We start from the raw sequence: 21,945 nt of genomic DNA, 5'->3' as shown, positions 1-21,945 counted from the left end.
ATGGCAATACCGATTTCAGCGCTACTCCCCTCGTCGGGGAGGAGTACAGAAATCGGTTTTAAGAGCCCTTTGTTTTGATATAAAGGGCTTTGCTGTGTGGACAGGTGCAGGGTTAAATCGGTTTAACGTTGCTAAATTCAGTATAAACGTGTAGTGTAGACCATGCCTTAGAGACTAACAAATTTATTTGAGCATAAGTTTTCATGGGCTAAAACCCACTTCTTAGATGCAGATACAGACTAACACGGCTGCTACTCTGAAACTTAACTTCCATAGACGCCTCTGAGAATCTCAGCCTGGAGAGCAATGGGGATTCGATGGTAGGGTCAATCTACGCTTTTACATTGGAAACAGATGCAGGGGATGGATGGGAAACCCCTGCTAATACTTTGAAAGCTGCTGCTGTTGTACGTGCTCTTGTAACCACTAATGTTGCAATCATGATGTGTGATTTGGTTGCTAGTGGCTATAATTTGGAACAGTGCTCATCCAGCAGTAGATAAGAAATGAGACAAGATGAGATTATGCTGTGTAGGGCCACTAGAGGGCAGAGGAATGGGACAGGTGTAGCGGTGCTGCCCAGTGGACAGCAGCCAAAGTGGAAGGGCAAGAAAGGAGATGTTAGGTTGCTAAATGACCAACCGAGGGAAGTGAAAAGGGAGGTGAAGCTGTATCATGGTGTATAAGTGGTGAGTAAAGAGCACTGAAGAGAAAAGGACCTCTGTGCTATGTAATGAATGTGGATAGAAGCAGATGTTAAATAGTGAGAAATGGGCTGTTCTACTAAATAATGGGCACCAGGTGAAATAAGAGGCAAGAATGGGAAAGCAAAAAGAAGAATGCACTACAGGATAGCAGAGTAACAGGCTGTCATGCTGGGAAATGGACACTAAATGGCATCATAGTAGAGGAAGTGAGGGAGGGGAGAGGTCAGAAAGACTGACTAGTGACCGACAGGTTTCAGCGACCGATACAATAATGGGAAAGTGGGTGGTAGCAAGCCGTATGGTTGAGTTATGGGCAGCTATTTCAAAAATGCCCACTAGATGGCAGCATATCTTGAATACTAATAAAGGGGCGGTACAAGTACAGGAGAAGCTCAGAACTAGGAGCACCATGGGAATGGAGGTTGTTCCTAACTTAGGAATGTTTGTAACTGAACAAATATTATGGTGGTTCCTTCAGAAGTTTCCACCTGAACATTGACTTAATGCAGCTTTGAAACTTTACTATGCAGAAGAAAAAGGCTGCTTTTAATCATCTTAATTTAAATGAAACAAGCACAGAAAGTTTTCTTTTCACATTTTTTAATCATTCTCTTTAGTTTTTTTAGTAGTTTATGTTTAACACAGTACTGTACTGTATTGGCTTTTAATTTTTATTATTATTATTATCATTATTATTATTATTGGTCTTTACTGCTGCTTGATTGTGTAGCTCTGGTTCTAAATGAGGTGTGTGGTTGACTGGTCAGTTCGTAACTCTGAGGTTCTACTGTACATTATAACAGCCCATCACCTTGGACAAGCATCACCCAAGAATGGAAGCTGGTGTTTGTTCATGATATAAAATATTTTCCACAAAGGATCGTTAGACTAAAAAATTATGTACAATGGGACTTGTATAATTGCAAGTCACATGGGGCATTGTTAGCTACAAAGCTTTGGAGACACAAAATGAACCAAGTGGGAGAAAGGTTAGAGAGAGGCCATATTAAAAAGCATGAAGACAGAATACAAATATGAGGGAGCATTTATACTTGGTAAATCAAAGGGGAAGCCCCATTTCCAAACAAAGATCAAATGCACCAGTTTATCCCTTCAGGTAACTGCAGGTCTCTTCACTGAGAAAATCCAGTTCCTGCAAAAAGAGGAGAGACAAGAACCTCTGCTGAGTATCATGAGTCCTGGCTGCCGACCCCTGAGAAACAAGAGCTCATCACTTCAAGCTTGGGCTGTTCTGTGGTTACAGGTGAGCACTATCTTCCTGACTGCATTTCTATACCACCTTCTGAACAGGGACATGAATGTGCTTTGTGAATATTAGAGGGATGAGGCGGGTGAGGTAATATCTTTTATTTGACCAACTGCTGTTGATGAATGAGAGAAGTTTTTGAGCTATACAGAGCTCTTCTATAGGTGAATTCAAACAGTTTTAGCATCACCTTCCCACCACAGTGCCTGTCAGTGTTCATAGCACCTTTTCACAGAGTTGGAGCTTGAGATCCATGTCTTGTTACAGGTCTTCAGTTGGGGATCTGCTCCACTGACAAAAATGGAGCTGCCTTGATTTAAACCAGCAGAAGATCTGGCTCATGTGTGCCCCAATGGGGGGGGGTGAGTGGTGATAGAGTCTTATTACCCCAGATCACACATGCCAGATTGTTTCTAGACACCGAGGTCAGGGACAGCATCTTTTCCCCCTTCCCCTCCTCTGCCCCAGCACTTTCTTCTTCCTGTATTATCATCCCACAATCATTATGGAGTGGGGAGGGTCAGTCCCCAGTTAGGGTTGCACATCAGCCTGGTTCTGCTCCTTCCTAAGACCCACCCTCCAAAGAGCTGTATTTTATTACTGCTACATAGTCAATGTCAGGAAACAGTGAAGGCACTGCCAGTCCCTCACCACATCAGCATCACCACCAGAGGAACTAAGGGAGAATTTACACCACTTCATATTTTATGACATAAACTGATCTCTTGTGAGGGGGCAGAAAATTGTTCTTTTTCCTACAAGGCACTGAAATGCTGAATATATCAGGATATATTGTTAGAAGTAATGGAAATAAATCTAACAGAAGGTTGGTGCCTAAGATCTCTACACTGCATTGAAAAAACTCAGTCCAAGATTTTAGTTGTTTGATTTTGACTCCTAACACACGGTGTGATTCTGGTCATTGTCAAAAATGAAATACAGCATTTAAGCATAATTGTTAAGCTCTATGATGTCACTAAAGGCATATAATGGTGGATGAAGAAATAGTCTGATCTGTTATATCAGTACTCAGGTACCAGAGATATGGGCTGTTCCAGTAGTGATTGCTCTGATCATGGCAGAGGCTGGTCTACAGGACTACAAATGTTCTGTTCTCAAATTGAGACTTCTGGCACTTTGCTCTGAACTCTACATTTAGGTTTAAAATTGCAGCCTATAATCAGGACAGGAAGGAGAGTTTCCGAATACTTATGGAATTAATTAATAAAACTTGACTAACTTTTAACTCTATGTTCTTCCAATTCAATTGCACAGAGTGTGTTATTGTTCCTGGACTAAAACCATGGCAGACAGAGACTGGGGAAACCAAACGGCCATCACAGAATTCATCATTCTGGGATTTGGGGATCTCCCTGACCTGCAAATTCTTCTCTTCCTGATGTTCCAAGTGATCTACATGGCAACCGTGGCTGGGAACACCTTCATCGTGGTGCTCGTTGTGGCTTACCAGCACCTGCACACCCCCATGTACTTCTTCCTGGGCAACTTGTCCTGCCTGGAGACCTGCTACATCTCAACCATCTTGCCCCGGATGCTGGCCAGTCTCCTGACTGGGGACAAAACCATCTCAGTCAGTGGCTGCTTCACACAACTGTATTTCTGTGGTTCTCTGGTATGTACAGAATGCTATCTCCTAGCAGCGATGTCTTATGATCGGTATTTAGCGATATGTAAACCCCTGCACTATTCAACTCTTATGAATAGCAGGGTTTGCTTCCAGCTGGCTGCTGGGTCATGGTTAAATGGCTGTTTGGTTACTGCCATCTTTGTCTTATTCCTATCACACTTAATATTCTGTGGCCCAAATGAAATTGACCATTTCTATTGTGATACCATCCCATTGATGGAACTCTCCTGCAGTGACACCCACCTGGTCATATTGCTGGCTTTCATAATAGCCTCCATATTCACCCTGCCTCCATTCCTACTAACCCTGACATCCTATGTGTACATCATCGCCACCATCCTGAGAATCCCTTCCACCACCGGGAAACAAAAGGCCTTTTCCACCTGCTCTTCTCACCTCATTGTGGTGACAATTTTCTATGGATCCATAATGATTGCGTACCTGCTACCAAAACATGATACACTGCGAGATCTGAACAAAGTGGTCTCTCTTTGCTACACGGTCCTGACTCCCCTGGTAAACCCCGTCATCTACAGCCTGAGAAACAGAGAGGTCAAGGAAGCCTTGTGCAAAGCAGTCAGTAAATTTGTTCCTATCACCAAATGTGCAGAGACTCCTAGAGAATAACTTAGCCTGAGGTTTTCAAAGCTGCCCGGCAATCAGCCCCCATTAAAATTAAGTTGAAATCTCCCATTGAAAATCTCAGCACTAATGTGAAAAACAAAAGGAATAAGAAAAGAAAAAGAAAAGGCTATGATCTGCATGGAGTTACTGAGACAGTCTTTATTGTCCCCCGCTGTGTCCATGTAACACATCTTCCAGGAAAGTGAGGAGCTGACAGCTCTGTCACTCTCTCATGTTCAGCACTGATACACACAGTATGAGGGTATTTTTCTCCAGGGTGTTGGCTAAATGTTCAGCCTCTGTGAGGAGTGTACAGTGTCTGAAACCACACAGAGCTGACATTGTGTAAGGCAGAAAATCCACTAACAATGAAAATAAATCCCTGGGTATATCCCTTGTTCATTGTTTCTCTACGTAAGATAATAAAGTCTTGTATTCGAATTCAGACTTTCTTAAGTTTCCATAGTAATATTTCTGAGTAAGGCTAAGGTTTCAAAGAATCATAGAAGTTTAGGGTTAGAAGAGACAACAGGAGGTCATCTAGTCCAACCCCTGCTCAAAGCAGGACCAACACCAACTTAATCATCCCAGCTAGGGCTTTGTCAAGCCGTGCCTTAAAAACCTCTAAGGGTGGAGATTCCACCACCATCCTAGGTAACCCATTCCTCTGCTTCACCACCGTCCTCATGAAATAGTGTTTCCTAATATTCAACCACTGCTCCGTGTTCTGTCATCTGCCACCACTGAGAACAGCCAAGCTCCATTCTCTTTGGAACCCCCCTTCAGGTAGTTGAAGGCTGCTATCAAATCCCACCTCACTCTTCTCTTCTGCAGACTAAATAAGCGCACTTCCCGCAGCCTCTCCTCAGAGGTCATGTTCCCCTGCACCCTAATTATTTTCATTGCCCTCTTCTGAACCAACTCTCTCCAATTCGTTCACATCCTTTCTGTAGTGAGGGGCCCAAAACTGGATGTAATACTCCAGATGTTGCTTCACCAGTGCTAAATAGAGGGGAATAATCACTTTCCTTGATCTGTTGGCAATGCTCCTACTAATGCAGCCCAATATGCCATCAGTCTTCTTGGCAAGAAGGGCACACTGCTGACTCATATCCAGCTTCTCGTGCACCGTAATCCCCAGGTCCTTTTCTGCAGAATTGCCACTTAACCAGTTGGTCCCCAGCCTGGGGCAGTGCATGGGATCCTTTCGTCCTAAGGGCAGGACTTTGCACTTGTCCTTGTTGGACCTCATCAGATTTCTTTTGGCCCAATCCTCTAATTTGTCTTGGTCACTCTGGACCCTAGCCCTACCCTCCAGCGTATCTACCTCTCCTCCTAGCTTAGAGTCATCTGCAAACTTGCTGTGAGTGAAATCGCTCCCATTATCCAGATCATTAATTTTGTCACAGGTATTTATAGTAAAAGTCAGGGACAGGTCACAGGCAATAAAGAAATGAGGGAGGGGGCTTAGGGTTGGGGCAGGAGGTTTGGGTGTGGAGCTCTTACCTGGGCAGCTCCCATTTGGGGTCGTGGGGTGCTCATGGCAGGGGTCTGGAGGGGATATGCCCCTATTCCACCCCCTGCTTCCCCAAGGCCCTCCTCTGCTTCTTCTCTGCCTCAGCCGGGAGCTCCTCCCCGACCCCCTCCCTTGCAATGGCCATCAGCTGATCGGCCAGCTGGGAGGGAGGGACAGAGAACAGAAGGAGGGGCAGGAACCCAGCACACTGCAGGAAGAGGCAGGGGAGCCGGTAGAACCAAGCTTCTGCCCCCTTCCCCTTGCCCCCGCGGGAGGGAGTGGGGGGAGTGGAGGGCAGAGAAGAGTGGGCCGGGCCGGGCCCGACTGGACTTTTAATGGCACGCGGCTGCCTGCCAGGACTCCGGCAGGCAGCAGCGTGCCATTAAAAATCGGTTCTCGTGCCGTCTTTGGCACGTGTGCCATAGGTTTCCGCCCCCTGCTTTAGCCAATCAAGACACTCTCTGGTGGTGTTCGTAGTGCTACCTTTAGGAACAGATCCGTCATGACCCCAAAGCGACCCGACTTCAGCTTCCAACTCATCCAAGGACACTTTACATTTGTTGGCAATGATTCTCATATCGTCCCTGCCAACGTCTAAGCTCGGCAGTTTTCCCATTGCAGTCACAATTTTACAAGTCTCCTCTTCAAATTGCTGGTCAATGCTGGTAATCATTGAGTCTAGGAGTGGGTAAAATGAAGTTATTCTCTCCTGCTCCTCTATTGTATCAAAGTGATGCTGGGACTCAAATGTGTCATCAATACGAGTGGATGTTTTTCGCTTCTTAACTGGGGGAATCAATATATCATTCCTTTCACACTGTCATTGAGAAGAGATTGAAAATGTTCTTGGCCACTTCTCATCGCAGCCAAAGAGTTAACGCAAGCTTTTCACCCCTGTCATTGCAGTAAGTACGTTGAGCTCTGGAGCTTGAAGAGCCTTACTCACTTTTACCACCATCTGGAGAATAGGGTGCATCATGTGAAGGGCAAAGCTGAACTTGAATGAGTTTAGTTCATGGATAAGGCCCCTGGCTTTTATTTTAGTGTCAGCAAGGTGAGTTATTTCGATAATCTCTTGTAAAGCTTGTAAAATGAAGGAGTAATTTTGTTTTACAGCAGCCGCTGCTTGTGCTCTGCATGCCCATCTTGTGTTTGACAGTGACTTCAAAGTCTTCAGCTGGGATCTTACTTCTTGTGAAATATTCTCCATTACTGCATGTTGCACAGCACTCCCCTCCATGAAGGCAAGGATGTCATTTAACTGGTCAAAAATTGACTGAGCATCAACTGTTAATAGTCTCTGAACAGACACAAAATGTTCAACTGGACTATATTTTTCATTGTCAAAATACTGAACCACAACGGACAACTGTTCATGGTGTCCACAGTCAGAAGTGTCGTCGGCAATTATTGAGACCATGTTTCCATTTAGTGAAGACACAATCTTTTGTTGCACAACGTTGTGCAATGCCACAATTAAATCATTTTGGATGCGATTACTCAGATAGGTAGCGTTTCGAGGAGATTATTGCACATGCTTTGCCATTACGGGATCCTATTTTTGGAGCATATTGACAAGATTTAGAAATAAACCTTTCTCAAAACTGTCAGCTTTTTCACTGTGACCCATGAATGGTCTCCCACCTTTTGCCAGACACATAACAATGTCAGTCAGTCACTCCATTACACTTCGGTTATGGCACCGTTCTTCTTCTTGTTTAGACAGATAAGCCTGCTTGCACTCATCCAACAAAACACCAATAGGTTTCCCTTCATTAAAACTTGACTGTGAAGAACGGTTCAACACATGAGATTTTGACAGTTGGTGCTTTTTAAAACATTTGTCAGCACTATGCCAGTTTCTGAATCCTTTATCAATAAATGCTGGATCAGTGTGACCTTTGTTTGCTGCATCATTAAAGGAGAAGAAAAGGCAGTAAAAGCAAAATGCTGCGTCCTTTGAGGGCTATATTCTAACCACCTATACTTTTCATACCATACTAATGATCTTTAACAATATGTTCTGACTAATCATACTAATCTCCTGGAGTGTGTTCACACACATACCCAGTGTCTGTTGCTTCTTAGGAGTGCCTGTGTATTAGCAACGCTAGTAATACCTTTGCCAACGTCATGTACTGGACAGTAAACTTGTAAGCATCTTCTGTAATACATGGCCTGACTTTGGTTCATGGCGTGGCTGGACTTTGCTGACTATGGTTCGGGCCTCAAGACTTACATCAGGCTCAGTGGCCCAAGCTCTCTCTCTTGCCTACACAAACCAACCACCTCCATTGCACTCACACAGGCCGGATGCAATCCGCTAGGTCCAGCAGTGACCCTTTGACACGTCACCAGGAACAGCTTCATAGCTCTTATCTTGGCTACGCGTGGCTGTGACCAGCTCCAGCAAAGCAATAGCTCCAGGCTCACTGGCCCCTTGGAGGTGAGGAGGTTGGGCAAACAAAGAGGTAGACTCACAAGCCAGAGCACAGGGACTGCCGAGACCCAAAGATAGTTTAATGAAGGATAGATTCATCAATGGGTATTAGCCAGATTGGGCAGGAATACTGTTCCTAGCCAATGGCACTGGCCACTGTTGGAAGACAGGATACTGGGCTAGATGGACCATTGATCGGACCCAGAACGTCTGTTCTTTTGACCCAGCTGGGGTTTTTGACAGGGTATCTGAGGCTGTTCCTAGGGTCAGGTCTGTCAAACAGCTGATAGTTGGTTTTTTTATTGATATAAAAACACTGGTTAAAATTTTGTCTCCGCTCCACCTGATACCCAGCTAAAAACTCCATGATGTGACCATGGTTATAGCCATTTCCGTCCCTTCCACTTAAACAGACAACACTGACCCAATGGACACCAGCCAAAGTGGAAGGGCAAGAAAGGAGACATTATGTTGCCAAATGACCAACAGAGGGAAGTGGAAAGTGAGGTGAAGTTGTATAATGGTGTATAAGTGTTGAGCAGAGAGCACTGGAGAGAAGAGGACCTCTGTGCTGCGTAGTGAACTGTGGCTAGTAGCAGATGTTATGGAGTGAGTTATGGGCTGTTAGTTATACTAAATAACGGCTAACAGGTGCCATGAGAGTCAAGAAAGTGTAAGAGTCAGCTATAGCAAGAAGAATCCATAGAGGAAAGGAGAGCAACAGGCTGTCATTCTGGAACATCTTCACTAGATGGTAGCAGAGTAGAGGAAATGAGAGAGGGATGTCAGAAATACTGACCAGTGACCAAGATTTCAGTAGGCAATATAATAATGGGAAAGTTTATACTTTAAAATGGCCACTAGGTGGCAGCATGTTGTAAGCGTGAGATATGGGCAGCTACTTTCAAAAATGCCCATTAGATGGCAGCATCTCTTGACTACTAATAAAGGGGCAGTGCAAGTACATTATAAATGGCCATCACCTTGGACAGGCATCTCCCAAAAATGTAAGCTGGTGTTTGTCCATGTGTAGCGGGGTGACCACCCGCTCCAGCCTGAAAGGGGTTGGAAAAGCCCTGCAGAGGGCTGGGGCTGGGCAAGGTAAAATGCTGGCTGAGTGGGGGAAGTGGCTGCAGCTGGGGCCATGCACCAAACTGAGCAACAGGGCCTTATAAGAAGGCCAGGGAAGCCGGAAGTGTCATTCTCCCTCTGCCTGTAGAGGGAGATGGGCCTGGCTGCAGGGTACCTGAGTAGAACAGTGCTGGGGAGCTCCAGCCTGGAAAGCCCCAGGCTGCGGCCTAGCACAAGACCAACAGGTACTGGGTATTGCAGGGGGCAGCCCAGGGATAGGCAAAGGCAGCAGGTCCAAACCCAACCTTGCCAGTGATGAGTAGGCTGATACTGCACTCTGCCCAAGAGCATGGGGGCTAGATAATGACTGGCAGTAGCCTGATAGTGAGGCGAGGTGGGGATAGTGGGTTGGGGGTTCCCCTGTAAGGGGGAGACCCAGAACTGTGGCGGTAATGCCAGGGGGCAGCACTCCAGTTAAAGGAGCACCGGGGTCGAGGGAGGGACACAGGAGTCAGAGGACCCGGCCTGCAGAGTGTCACCGGCCTGCAGAGGGTGCTCCTGGCTGGTAAAAGAGCTAATTCCCTGAGAGACCAGCAGGAGGCGCCACAGAGGTGAGTCCGCATGTCTACACCATGATCTAAAATATTTTCCTCGAAGGATCATTACACTAAAAATGATGTTCAGTGGGAGTTGCATAATTGCAAATCACGCTGGGCATTGTTAGCTACAAAGCTTTGGAGGCACAAAATGAACCAAGTGGGAGAAAGGTTGAAGTGGGACCATATGAAAAGCATGAAGAAAGAATACAAATATGAGAGAGCATTTACACTTATTAAATCAAAGGAAAGCCCTTTTTCCAAAGATAGATCACATGCACCAGCTCATCAATGTTCTAAGACAGATTGCAGCAGCTGCTCGTCCATTCAGGTAAATGCAGGTGTCTTTGCTGAGCAGATCCGGTTTCTACTGAATAATAAGACCCAGTTACCCCAGTGGAAGAAACTGAGTCCTGGCCACCAAACCCTGAAAAATAAGAGGTCATCCCTCAAAACTTGAGCTGTCGTGTGGTTACAGGTGAGCACCCTCTTCCTCATTGCATTTCTATACCAACTTCCAAACAGGGGCATGAATGTGCTTTGTGAATATTGTTTGCAGTGTTGTTGTAGCCGTGTTGGTCCCAGGATATTAGAGAGACAAGGTAGGTGAGGTGATATCTTTTACTGCAGGGGTCCCCAACCTTTTGAGGACCAGGGACCGGCAGAGGGAGCGCTCGTCCCGCGGCTCAGCTGGACCGCCCGCAGGCGTGCCTGCGGGAGGTCCACCGGCTCCGGTTGAGCTGCCGCAGGCATGACTGCGGACGGTTCACTGGTCGCGCGGCTCAGCTGGACCGCCCGCAGGCATGCCTGCGGCGGCTCAGCTGGACCGCCCGCAGGCATGCCTGCGGCAGCTCAACCGGAGCCGGTGGACCTCCCGCAGGCGTGCCTGCGGGCGGTCCAGCTGAGCCGCGCAACCAGCGAACCGTCCGCAGTCATGCCTGCGGGAGGTCCACCGGAGCCCCGGGAGCAGCGGACCTCCCGCAGGCATGACTGCGGAGGGAGCGCTCGTCCCGCAGCTCGGGTAGACCTCCCGCAGGCATGCCTGCGGGAGGTCCACTGGGTCGGTTCGCGGCCCGGTTTGTAAGAGGCTGCGGCCCGGTATCGGGCCGCGGACCGGGGGTTGGGGACCCCTGTTTTACTGGACCAACTTTGGTTGGAGAGAGACACAGGTGAAGCCTGGAATAGAATGATGGAAATCAAAACTAAGTTAAGCTGATAAAAAGGAATATTAAAATGGGTTGTGAAGTGGGTAAAGTGTAAGAACGAAATTAGGAGGATGAGAGGGAATTTGAAAAATAGATGATTTTAGTTAAAAGTAAATAACAAACTCTTTCACTGTATCTGAGTCAGGCAGTTTGCAAGAGAATCCATGAGTCAGCTGAACCCAGGGAATAAACAAGATATAGACATTGCTTAGGTGCTATGGTTGAGATTTTGAAGCCACTTAGGAATTGGGTGTCCTAATATTTTATTAGAATTAATGTTGCAATCCTATAGACAGTTTGACAACATCCTCTCAAATGATTTTTGTATCGATCTTCACCAAAAAGCGTTATGAAGTAATCTGCGCCAGGTCAGCTTTTTTTCATGGAACAGCCTGTGAGAGACTGAAATATCAAAAGAGCAGATTATTGAACTAACTGTAATTTGGGGTTTCTCTGAATTGCTCTAGGAGAATGTAGTAATATAGGAATTGCCAGATTAGATCAGACCCAAGGGCCATTCTCTCCAGTATCGCTCTCTGAGAGCAGGCAGTACTAGATGTTTCAGAGGCAAATGTAAGAACACTGCAATAGCAGTTCTGGGGTAATCTCCCCTCACATGTGTCATATTGGTCTATAATAGTTAGTTTTGAAATGGATATTAAACCTCATGCTTTGGGGCTTAAGCCAATCTCTATTGTTGCCATTATTATGATAACTCTGGATATTCATATGGCTATCAGGAACATCCAATCTCTTCTGGAATATAGTTAAGTCCTTCATATCAATGACTTCCTGTGGCAGTGAGTGTGATGCTCCCAATGGGGATGCAAGAGTGTGAGTGCCAAACTCAGGACAGACAGTTCCAAACCAGGGCACAAAGCCCTCATTGGTTGTCAGATCTAAACTTAGATTTCACCTACCAACTGCACCGAGTGCAAACTCCTCAGACACTTTAACAGCCTTGAGAGAGTCTCCCCAGAAATTCCCCTTAGCTGCGCTGCTCTGTCCTTCCACCCAGGTGAGCGTATCTTTGTTACACGACCCCTTATGGCAAGGATCACAGCAATATTCAGGTTACTCCTGACATCCCCCAGGTCAATCGCTCTTTAGGCCTCACACCAAAGAGGACACTTGGAGCCAATCCTATAGTGAACTCCTGTATAGGAAGTTGTATTGAATAGGAAAAGGAAATGAGAGTTATTTACAAGGTTAAAGCAAGCAAACAGACCCATGAATGAGTCACAGTCTCAGGTTTCAAGAGGTAATACAGGCTTCTCTCAGCAGCAAGCTGTATTTGACCTTTAGGACTAACTCAGGCTAAGGAGCTGGGGATCTCTTGCTAATGTCTAGAAAAACCCTGCCCCAAGTATCCAATCAGCATAGAGATCCCTAATTCCTTTTGTTTGGGGATTTTCTCCCCCTCCTGCCATCTGCTCTGAGCTGCAAACTCAATCCACTTCCAAGATTCATCTTCATAGGAAGGAGAGCAGAACAATAAGTCTCTAGTCCTTTTGTTGATTGTTTCTCAATCCAGTTGTAGGGAGATTACAGTTGCAATATCCACCCATTGCCCACCCAGTATTAGGGTGACCAGATGTCCCATTTTATAGGGACAGTCCCGATATTTGGGGCTTTGTCTTATACAGGTGTCTATTCCCCTCCCGCACCCCTCCATCTCCTGTCCTGATTTTTCACACTTGTATCTGGTCACCCTATCTGGTACTGATGAGTTTCCTTTTTCAGGAGAGGCTTAATGTCTGTGGAAGAGCAACTCTTCACACTCGTTAACGTCCCTCTCCTGTGTGGTGATTCATACTCACAGAAGCTCACTACAACCGCTCAAATATTAAATTACAATATGGAACAGACATTACAGGGGAGATTAATGCAGGCAGCAACTGACCAGCATTCAAGAGAGTCCAAACATTATACCCTTTTTAAATAATTCTAGTACCTATTTTATTAATATTAACACACAAGTGAGCCAGACTGATTCCACCTTTGTATGTGTTAGTGTCCTGCTGAAAAAGGGGGTACCTTGGCATGAGCTAGAACTTGATCTGCCAGCATCCCTGTGAGTTCCACAGTTTAATTGCAATTGGGCTGAACAAGTATTTCACTTTATAGATTTTAAATTGCCCGCTGTGGGGGGCGGGGGGCGGAAGACCCACTGGCACGGCACCTCCTGCTGGTTGTTTCGGGCATTAGCTCTTCCAGCCCAGAGCGCCCTCTGCAGGCTAGTGTCTCGCCCTCTGCTAGCTGGTGTCTGAGACCCTGGTGCTCCTTTTTCTTGGGGTGCTGCCCCCTGGAAGTGCCCCCACACTCTGGGTCTCCCCTCCCAAGGGAACCCCCACCCTCTATCGTCACCTTGCCTCAGTGGCTATTGCCAGTCCTCCCTGGGGCAGACTGCAATCTGTAAACCACTCATCATCGGCAAGGGGGTTAGGACCTGCTGCCTTTGCCTGTCTCTGGGCTGCCCCTCTGCAGCCCCGGTACCTATTTGGCCCTTTTAGCAAGGCCTGCAGCCTGGGGTTTTACCTGGCTGGAGTTCCCCAGCTCCCTCTGCCCTTCCCCAGCTCTGCTCCACCGCAGGTGCCCTTCTCAGCTCCCAGGCAGCCAGGTTCTTCTCTCTCAAGAAGCTAGAGAGAGTGGGTGTTTTGCTTCTGGCCCACAGCCCTCTTATAAGGGCCAGTTGGACCCTGACTGAGCTGTCCACAGCTGTGGTAGGCGATTCACTCAGCTTCCCCAGCTGTTCTTAATCCCTTTTACCCAGGCGCAGCCCTCTCCAGGACTGCTTTTAACCCCTTCAGGGCAGAAATGGGGCAGCCACCCCACTACACCCACCTTTTAATTCTCTTGTATGTTCTCCCTGTTTTTGGAGTAAGGATTAGGGAAATCAGAAGTTCCCCATTCTACCTTCTCCCAGTTTCTGCAGAAAGAGGAGCATCAAGAACCTCAGCTGAGAATCCTGAGTCCTGGCTGCCGAACCCTGAGAAACAAGGGCTCATCACTTCAAGCTTGGGTTGTCTTGTAGTTACAGGTGAGCACCGTCTTCTTGACTGCATTTCTATACCACCTTCTAAACAGGGGCATGACTTTGATTTGTGAATATTAGAGGGACAAGGTGGGTGAGGTAATATCTTTTATTGGACCAACTTTTGGTGGTGAATGAGAGACACTTTTGAGCTACACAGAGCTCTTCTTCAGGTGAATATTAACACTTTTAGCCTCTCCTTCCCACCGCAGTGCCAGTCAGTGTTCATAGCACAATTTCACAGACATGGACTGTGAGAGCCACATCTTTTGACAGGTCCTAAGTTGAGTATCTACTCCACTGACACAAATGAAGCTACCTTGATTTACACCGGCTGAGGATCCGGCTTAGAGTGAGCCCCAATCATAGAATCAGAGAACTGGAAGAGAACTCGAGAGGTCATCTAGTCCAGCCCCCTGCACTCAAAGCAGGACTAAGTATTACCTAGACCAGTGGTTCTTAACCTGGGGTGCATGCCCCACGTGGGGGTGTGAGGTGTCCTTTCTGGGGATGCCAGATCTTTTTAGAAGGTAAATCATTGAAATTAAGCACAGGCACGTAAGTACAATTACTTTGTTTCATCAAACCTATGTATTTATTAACATTATACATTTATTAAAGATTACTGTAATATACAAACAAAAAATTATTTTCAAGTTTTTAAGCTAATTGCAGTACAATTATTGAGACAATGACGCTTGAGAATTTCTTGTGTGCTCAAATAGCACTGTTTCCACAAGTGGCGAAGACAGCTCGGGAGATCCTTGTGCCATTTGAACTTTCATCACTCTTACACATCAAAACAAAGGCCAGAAACTGCCTAAATGCAAGTGATAGCGTGTGTGGCTATTTCAAAAAAAGTTCCTTCTTTCTCACACATCATTGAACAAAAGCAACAGCAGAAGAGTCACTGAGCTTGTAAACTTAAAAAACATGTATTTTTTCATGTATTCTTAATTTTACTGCGAAATTAAAATAAATATATAATTCTCTTTCATTCTCTAGTTATGATTCATCTAGGTTTAAAGAATTGACCTACTTCAGCAATTTTTGATAAGGGGTGCGAGAGTATATGTTGAGAACCACAGTGGTTCTGGCTGTAGTAAATTTTAAGAACCACTAATCTAGACAATCCCTGAGAGATGTTTTTCCAATCTGCTCTTAAAAATTTCCAACGATGGAGATTCCACAACCTCCCTTGGCAATTTATTCCAGTGCTTAAGCACTCTGACTATTAGGAAGTTTTTCGAGATGTCGAACCTAAACCTCCATTGCTGAAATTGCTTCTTGTCCTATCCTCAGAGTTTAAGGAGAACAATTTTTCTCCCTCCTCCTTGTAGCAACCTTTTAAACACTTGAAAACTGTTATGTCCCTTTCAGTCTTCTCTTCTCCAGACGAAACAAACCCAATTTTTTCAATTTTCCTTCATAAGTCATGTTTTCTAGACCTTTAATTATTTTTTTACTCTTCTCTAAAATTTCTCCAATTTGTGCACATCTTTCCTGAAATGTGGCACCCAGAACTGGATACAGTACTCCAGTTGAGGCCTAATTAGCGCAGAGTAGAACAGAAGAATTATTTCTCATGTTTTGCTTACAACACTCTTGCTATTACATCCCAGAATGAGGTTTGCTTTCTTTTTTTGCAACAGTGTTACACTGACTCATATATAGTTTGTGATCCACTCTGATCCCCAGATCCCTTTCTGCAATACTCTTTCCTAGGCAGTCATTTCCCATTTTGTATGTGTGCAACTGATTTTTCCTTCCTAAGTGGAGTACTTTGCATTTGTCCTTATTGAATTTCATCTGATTTACTTTAGACCATTTCTTCAGATTGTCCAGATCATTCTGAATTTTAATCCTATCCTCCAAAGAACTCGCTTCTCCTCCCAGATTGGTATCATCGGTAAACTTTTTAAGCGTACTCTCTATGCCATTGTCTAAATCATTGATGAAGATATTGAACAGAACAGACCCAGAACCGATCCCTGAGGGATCCCACTCGTTATGCCCATCCAGCATGACTGTGAACCACTGATTACTACTCTCTGGGAAAAGTTTTCCCATCACTTATGCACCCACCTTATAGTAACTCCATCTAGGTTGTATTTCCCTAGTTTGTTTATGAGAAAGTCATGCGAGACAGTATCAAAAGCCTTACTAAAGTCAAGATATACCACATCTACCACTTCCCCCCATCAACAAGGCTTGTTACTCTGTCAAAGAAAGCTATCAGGTTGGTTTGACTCAATTTGTTCTTGACAAATCCATACTGACTGTTACTTATCACCTCATTATCTTCTAGGTGTTTGCAAATTGATTGCTTAATTATTTGCTCTATTATTTTTTTCCAGATACCGAAGTTAAGCTAACTGGTGTGTAATTCCCCAGGTTGTCCTTATTTCCCTTTTTATAGATGGGCACTATATTTGCCCTTTTCCAGTCTTCTGGAATGTCTCCCATCTTCCATGACTTTTCAGTGGGGTGGTGAGTGGTGATAGAGTCTTACTAGCATGGATCACACATGCCAGATTGTTTCTAGACTCTGAGTTCAGGGACAACATCTTCCTCCCACCACCCCAGTGCCTTTCTTGCTCCTCTATTATCATCCCACATTTATTATGGGGTGAGAAGGGTTGCACATCAGCCTGGTTATGCCTCTTCCTAAGACCCACCCTCCAGAGAGCTGTATTTTATTACTGCTACATAGCTAATGTCGGGAAACAGAAAAGGGATTGTCATTCCCTCACCACATCACCATCACAGGAACTAAGGGAGAATTTACACCACTTCATAAATTATAACAAACTGATCTCTTGTGAAGGGTTGAAAATTGTTCCTTTTCTACATGTACTGAAAGGCTGAATATACCAGGATATATTGTTCAGTCTATAGCGGTAGGGATAGCTCAGTGGTCTGAGCATTGGCTGCTGAGCCCAATATTATGAGCTCAATCCTTGGGTGGGCCATTTCGGCTTCTGGGGCAAAAAAAAAAGTTGGGGATTGGTTCTGTTTTGAGCAGGCGGTTGGACTAGATGACTTCCTGAGGTCCCTTCAATCCCTGATATTCTATGATTTATTTCCATTAATTCTAACAGAAGATCAGTGCCTACAGACACTAGACCACATTGGAAATCTCAGTCCAAGATTTCAGTTGATGTATTTATTGATTTTGACTGGTAAGACATGGCATGATTCTGAGCATTGTCAGAAGTGAGATACAGCATTTAAGCATCAGTGTTACGCTCTGGTATGTCACCAGATGGGATATGATATGACAGATAAGATTGTTTCTCTGTCTATCATTACTTGACTACCAGAGAACCTGGCTGTTATAGTAATCATTGGTATCCACATACACCCCCTCTTCCCCATCAGAGCAGTGTTCTGTCCTCACACTGAGACTCATGGCACTTTGCTCTGAAATCTACATTTAGTTTCATCCCATAACCAGGAGAGGGAGTGAGTTTCTGAATATTTATGGAATTAATTCATGAGATTTGATTAACTTTTAACTCTATGTTCTTTCAATTCAATTGAACAGGGTGTTTTATTATTCCTGGACTAAAACCATGGCAGAGAGAGACTGGGGAAACCTAACGGCCATCACAGAATTCATCATTCTGGGATTCGGGGATCTCCCTGACCTGCAAATTCTTCTCTTCCTGATGTTCCAAGTGATCTACATGGCAACCGTGGCTGGGAACACCCTCATCGTGGTGCTCGTTGTGGCTGACCAGCACCTGCACACCCCCATGTACCTCTTCCTGGGCAACTTGTCCTGCCTGGAGACCTGCTACTCCTCAACCATCCTGCCCAGGTTGCTGGCCAGTCTGCTGACTGGGGACAAAACTATCTCAGTCAGTGGCTGCTTCACACAACTGTATTTCTATGGTTCTCTGGGATGTACAGAATGCTATCTCCTAGCAGCGATGTCTTATGATCGGTATTTAGCAATATGTAAACCCCTGCACTATTCAACTCTTATGAATAGCAGGGTTTGCCTCCAGTTGGCTGCTGGGTCATGGTTAAATGGTTTTTTGGCTATTACCATCTTTGTCTTATTTCTATTGCAGTTAATATTCTGTGGCCCAAATGAAATTGACCATTTCTATTGTGATTCCATCCTACTGATGGAACTCTCCTGCAGTGACACCCACCAAGTCATATTGCTGGATTTCATATTAGTCTCTGTATTCACCATGCCACCATTTCTACTAATCCTGATATCCTATGTGTGCATCATCACCACCATCCTGAGAATCCCTTCCACCTCTGGGAGGCAAAAGGCCTTTTCCACCTGCTCCTCTCACCTGGTTGTGGTGACAATTTTCTATGGATCCATAATGATTGTGTACCTGCTACCGAAACATGATACACTGAGAGACCTGAACAAAGTGGTCTCTCTTTGCTACACGGTCCTGACTCCCCTGGTAAACCCCCTCATCTACAGCCTGAGAAACAGAGAGGTCAAGGAAGCCTTGTGCAAAGCAGTCAGTAAATATGTGGCTTTCACCGAAACGTGCAGAGACTGCAAGAGAATAACTTAGCCTTAGGTTTTCAAAGCTGCCTGGGTGATTTAAGCAATCAGCCTCCATTAAAATTAACTTGAAATCTCCCACTGAAAATCTCAGCACTAATGTGAAAAAGAAAAGAAAAAGAAAAGGAGATGATCTGCATGGAGTTACTGAGACAGTCCTTATGGTCCCCTGCTGTGTGATCCAGGAAAGTGAGGATGTTGACAGCTCTGTCACTCTCTCATGTTCAGCACTGATACACACAGTATGAGGGCATTTTTCTCCAGGGTGTTGGCTAAGTGTTCACCCTCTGTGAGGAGTGTGTACAGCATCTGAAACCACACAGAGCTGACATTGTGTAAGGCAGAAAATCCACTAACAATGAAAATAAATCTCTGGGTATCTCCCCTGTTCCTTGTTTCTCTACGTAACATAATAAAGTCTTGTATTCAAATTCAGACTTTCTAAAATTTCCATAGCAATATTTCTGAGTAGGGCTAAGTTTTCACAGAATCATAGAAGTTTAGGGTTAGAAGAGACAACAGGAGGTCATCTAGTCCAACCCCCTGCTCAAATCAGGACCAACACCAACTAAATCATCCCAGCCAGGGCTTTGTCAAGCCAGGCCTTAAAGACATCTAAGGGTAGAGATTCCGCCACCTCCCTAGGTAACTCATTCCTCTGCTTCACCACCCTCCTAGTTAAATAGTGTTTCCTAATATTCAACCACTCAGGGCCATCCTTAGCCATAGGCAGAACAGGCAGCTGCCTAGGGCACCACTAGGTCTGGGGGCACCGCTCTACTGGGGGCCCGGACAGATGGGAAACAGTGGAGCATGTAAGAGCAGGGCTTCTGGGTCCTAGAAAGAACCGAATGCAGCACAATCTGAGGGAGGGGATTGTGTCATAAACAGATAAGTTAAGAGTTAATTTCTTTTTTACCTGTAAAGGGTTAACAAGCTCAGTAAACCTGAGGGACACCTGACCAGAGGACCAATCAAGGGACAAGATAATTTCAAATCTCTGTGGAGGGAAGTCTTTGTTTGTGTTCTTTGTTTTGGGGGCTGTTCTCTCTTTGGATCTAAGAGGGGCCAGACGTATATCCAGGCTCTCCAAGCTTCCTGAAATATTCTCTTCTATTCAGTATAGTGAGTATTAGAAAGGCGGATTAGTCTTTTGATTGATTTCTGTATTTGCAAATGCGTGTTTGCTGGGACAATATTTTACCTCTTTGCTGTATTTGTACTTATGCTAGTTCTATAGGTTCATAAGCTGTACCCTGTAAACTTCCATCCGGATTTTACAGAGCTAAATTTTACCTTTTCTTTTTTTTCTTTAATTAAAAGCTTTTCTTTTTAAGAACCTGTTTGATTTTTCCCTTGTTTGAGACCAGGGGATTAGTCTGACTCACCAGGGCTAGGTGGGGGGAAGAGAGGAGGGGGGAAGGTGAATCCCTCTTTGTTTAGATTCAAGGAGTTGAATCAAGGTATCTCTCCCAATGACTAGGGGACGAGGAAGAAGGTGGGGGAATGGTTTATTTCCCTTTGTGTTAAGACCCAAGGAGTTTGGATCTGGGTTCCCCCTGGGAAAGGTTTGGGGGAACAGAGAGTATGCCAGACACTAAAACCTGGCTGGTGGCAGTGGTACCAGATCTAAGCTAGGATTTAAGATTAGAAGGATCCATGCAGGCCCCCATCTTTTGGACGCTAAAGTTCAAAGTGGGGAATAAACCTATGATAACCACCCTCCTAGTGAAATAGTGTTTCCTAATATTCAACCACTCAGGGCCGTCCTTAGCCATAAGCAGAACAGGCAGCCGCCTAGGGCACCACTAGGTCTGGGGGCACCGCTCTACTGGGGGCCCGGACAGATGGGAAGCAGTGGAGCATGTAAGAGCAGGGCTTCTGGGTCCTAGAAAGAGCCGAATGCAGCACAGTCTGAGGGAGGAGATTGGATGCTGGGGTCTCTGGGAAGGGGTGGGGGAAGGAACTCACCTGTAGGGTGACCAGATGTCCTGATTTTATAGGGCCAGTCCCGATTTTTGGGTTTTTCTTATATAGGCTCCTATTCCCCCCCACCCCCGTCCTGATTTTTCACATTTGCTGTCTGGTCACCCCAGGTGGGGGTAATTGGTACCTATATAAGACAAAGCTCCAAATATTGGGACTGGCCCTATAAAATCAGGACATCTGGATCTGCTCACCCTAGCTGGGGAACGCGTCTCTCCCCCGGGCTGGCAGTGATCCATCTCATCCGAGCATAGCTGCACAGGGCAGGATGAGCTGCTGTGGCTCCGTGGGTGCCCCATCCCTGAGATCAGATGCTGTGCTAACTTCACCATGGTCTGTTGGGCTGGCGGTGGTGCCCATTGGTGTGTGATCAGACCTGAGGGTTTGCTGCTGCTGTTGCCACTGTGCATCCCAAGAGGTGGATTTTGGGGTCCTGCAGTTTTCCACCTATCTTCTCCTCTACTGCAGCTGTTGGACCAGCAGGCTGGGGGGTGAGCCAAGCATGAAAGCAGTACCGCGTTGCCATTTAGATTGTCATTTAACAAATTTGTTCGCCAAAAATGCTTGCTGACAATCCTGAATTCAATTTCAATATTTTTTTAAAAAAAAATCAATATCTTAGCCAAAAACAGAAAATTAAGTTGTTGACAATTATTTGTGACAAGTTTGGTATGGGGAAGGGAGTAGGCCAGTTTTCATCAGAGAAACAAAAAATGTTGACTGACTTTCCTATAGCCCTGTTACTGCTAAATAGAGCCCTCCAACAATTGTAATATGCTCATCTCCTTACTAATGTATAGAGCAGGGGTCGTCAATCGACGGCACATGTGCCAAAGGTGGCACGTGAGTTGATTTTTGATGGCACGCAGCAGTGGGCTGAGTGGCTCAGCCCAGCACTGCTCTGGGGTTCTGGCTGCTGCCCCATTGCCACCTGGGGTCCCGGCCACCAGCCCCACTCAGCACCCACTGCTGGCCTGGGCACCCCTAATGAACCTCAGGCTGGCAGCAGGCTGAGCAGGCCGGTGGCTGATACCCCAGATGAGCCACTCAACCGGCTGTCGGCCTGGGGTTCTATTCATTCAGCTGGTAGCAGGCTGAGCTGGACTAAATTCAATGAAATAGGAAAACAAGAGCAACTAATGACAAAGTGCAAGAACCTAGAGCAGTGGTCCCCAACCTTTTTCGTCTGGCGGTCACCAGATGAAGGACCGTGGCAGTGGATGAGCATCCACTGAAATGCCGCCGAATTTCGGCGGCATTTCAGCAGTGACACCTCTGGATGACGCTGCTTATTGGCGGCAAGCAGTG

The 21,945-nt window shown here is 45.7% G+C and overlaps 3 protein-coding genes across 3 annotated transcripts in view; all 3 read left to right on the top strand.

The window, feature by feature from the left end:
• Positions 1–3,277: 3,277 nt before the first annotated feature.
• Positions 3,278–4,249, top strand: LOC123346958 (olfactory receptor 6N1-like). The gene has a single exon (XM_044984394.1). It carries the CDS (start codon positions 3,278–3,280, stop codon positions 4,247–4,249), a length of 972 nt encoding a protein of 323 aa, XP_044840329.1.
• A 9,772-nt stretch (positions 4,250–14,021) lies between these two features.
• The window catches only part of LOC123346954 (olfactory receptor 2AP1-like), a 44,962-nt gene continuing 37,038 nt past the window's right edge, over positions 14,022–21,945 (top strand). Inside the window, exon 1 of the mRNA XM_044984390.1 lies at positions 14,022–14,114. The gene's annotated coding sequence lies outside the window, so the exon portion shown is untranslated. The remainder of the gene's footprint in view (positions 14,115–21,945) is intronic.
• Positions 17,765–18,661, top strand: LOC123346957 (olfactory receptor 6N1-like). Its single transcript, XM_044984393.1, has one exon. The coding sequence runs from the start codon at positions 17,780–17,782 to the stop codon at positions 18,659–18,661; it is 882 nt and encodes a 293-aa protein (XP_044840328.1). The 5' UTR covers positions 17,765–17,779.

The sequence above is a fragment of the Mauremys mutica genome, chromosome 12 (assembly GCF_020497125.1).
Source record: "Mauremys mutica isolate MM-2020 ecotype Southern chromosome 12, ASM2049712v1, whole genome shotgun sequence".
Taxonomy (NCBI): Eukaryota; Metazoa; Chordata; order Testudines; family Geoemydidae; genus Mauremys; species Mauremys mutica.
This window is presented reverse-complemented; position numbering and strand designations above follow the sequence as displayed.

Excerpts from the sequence above, each read along its gene's own strand:
- LOC123346957 (XM_044984393.1), top strand. The coding sequence starts at position 17,780 with ATGTTCCAAGTGATCTACATGGCAACCGTGGCTGGGAACACCCTCATC.
- LOC123346958 (XM_044984394.1), top strand. The coding sequence starts at position 3,278 with ATGGCAGACAGAGACTGGGGAAACCAAACGGCCATCACAGAATTCATC.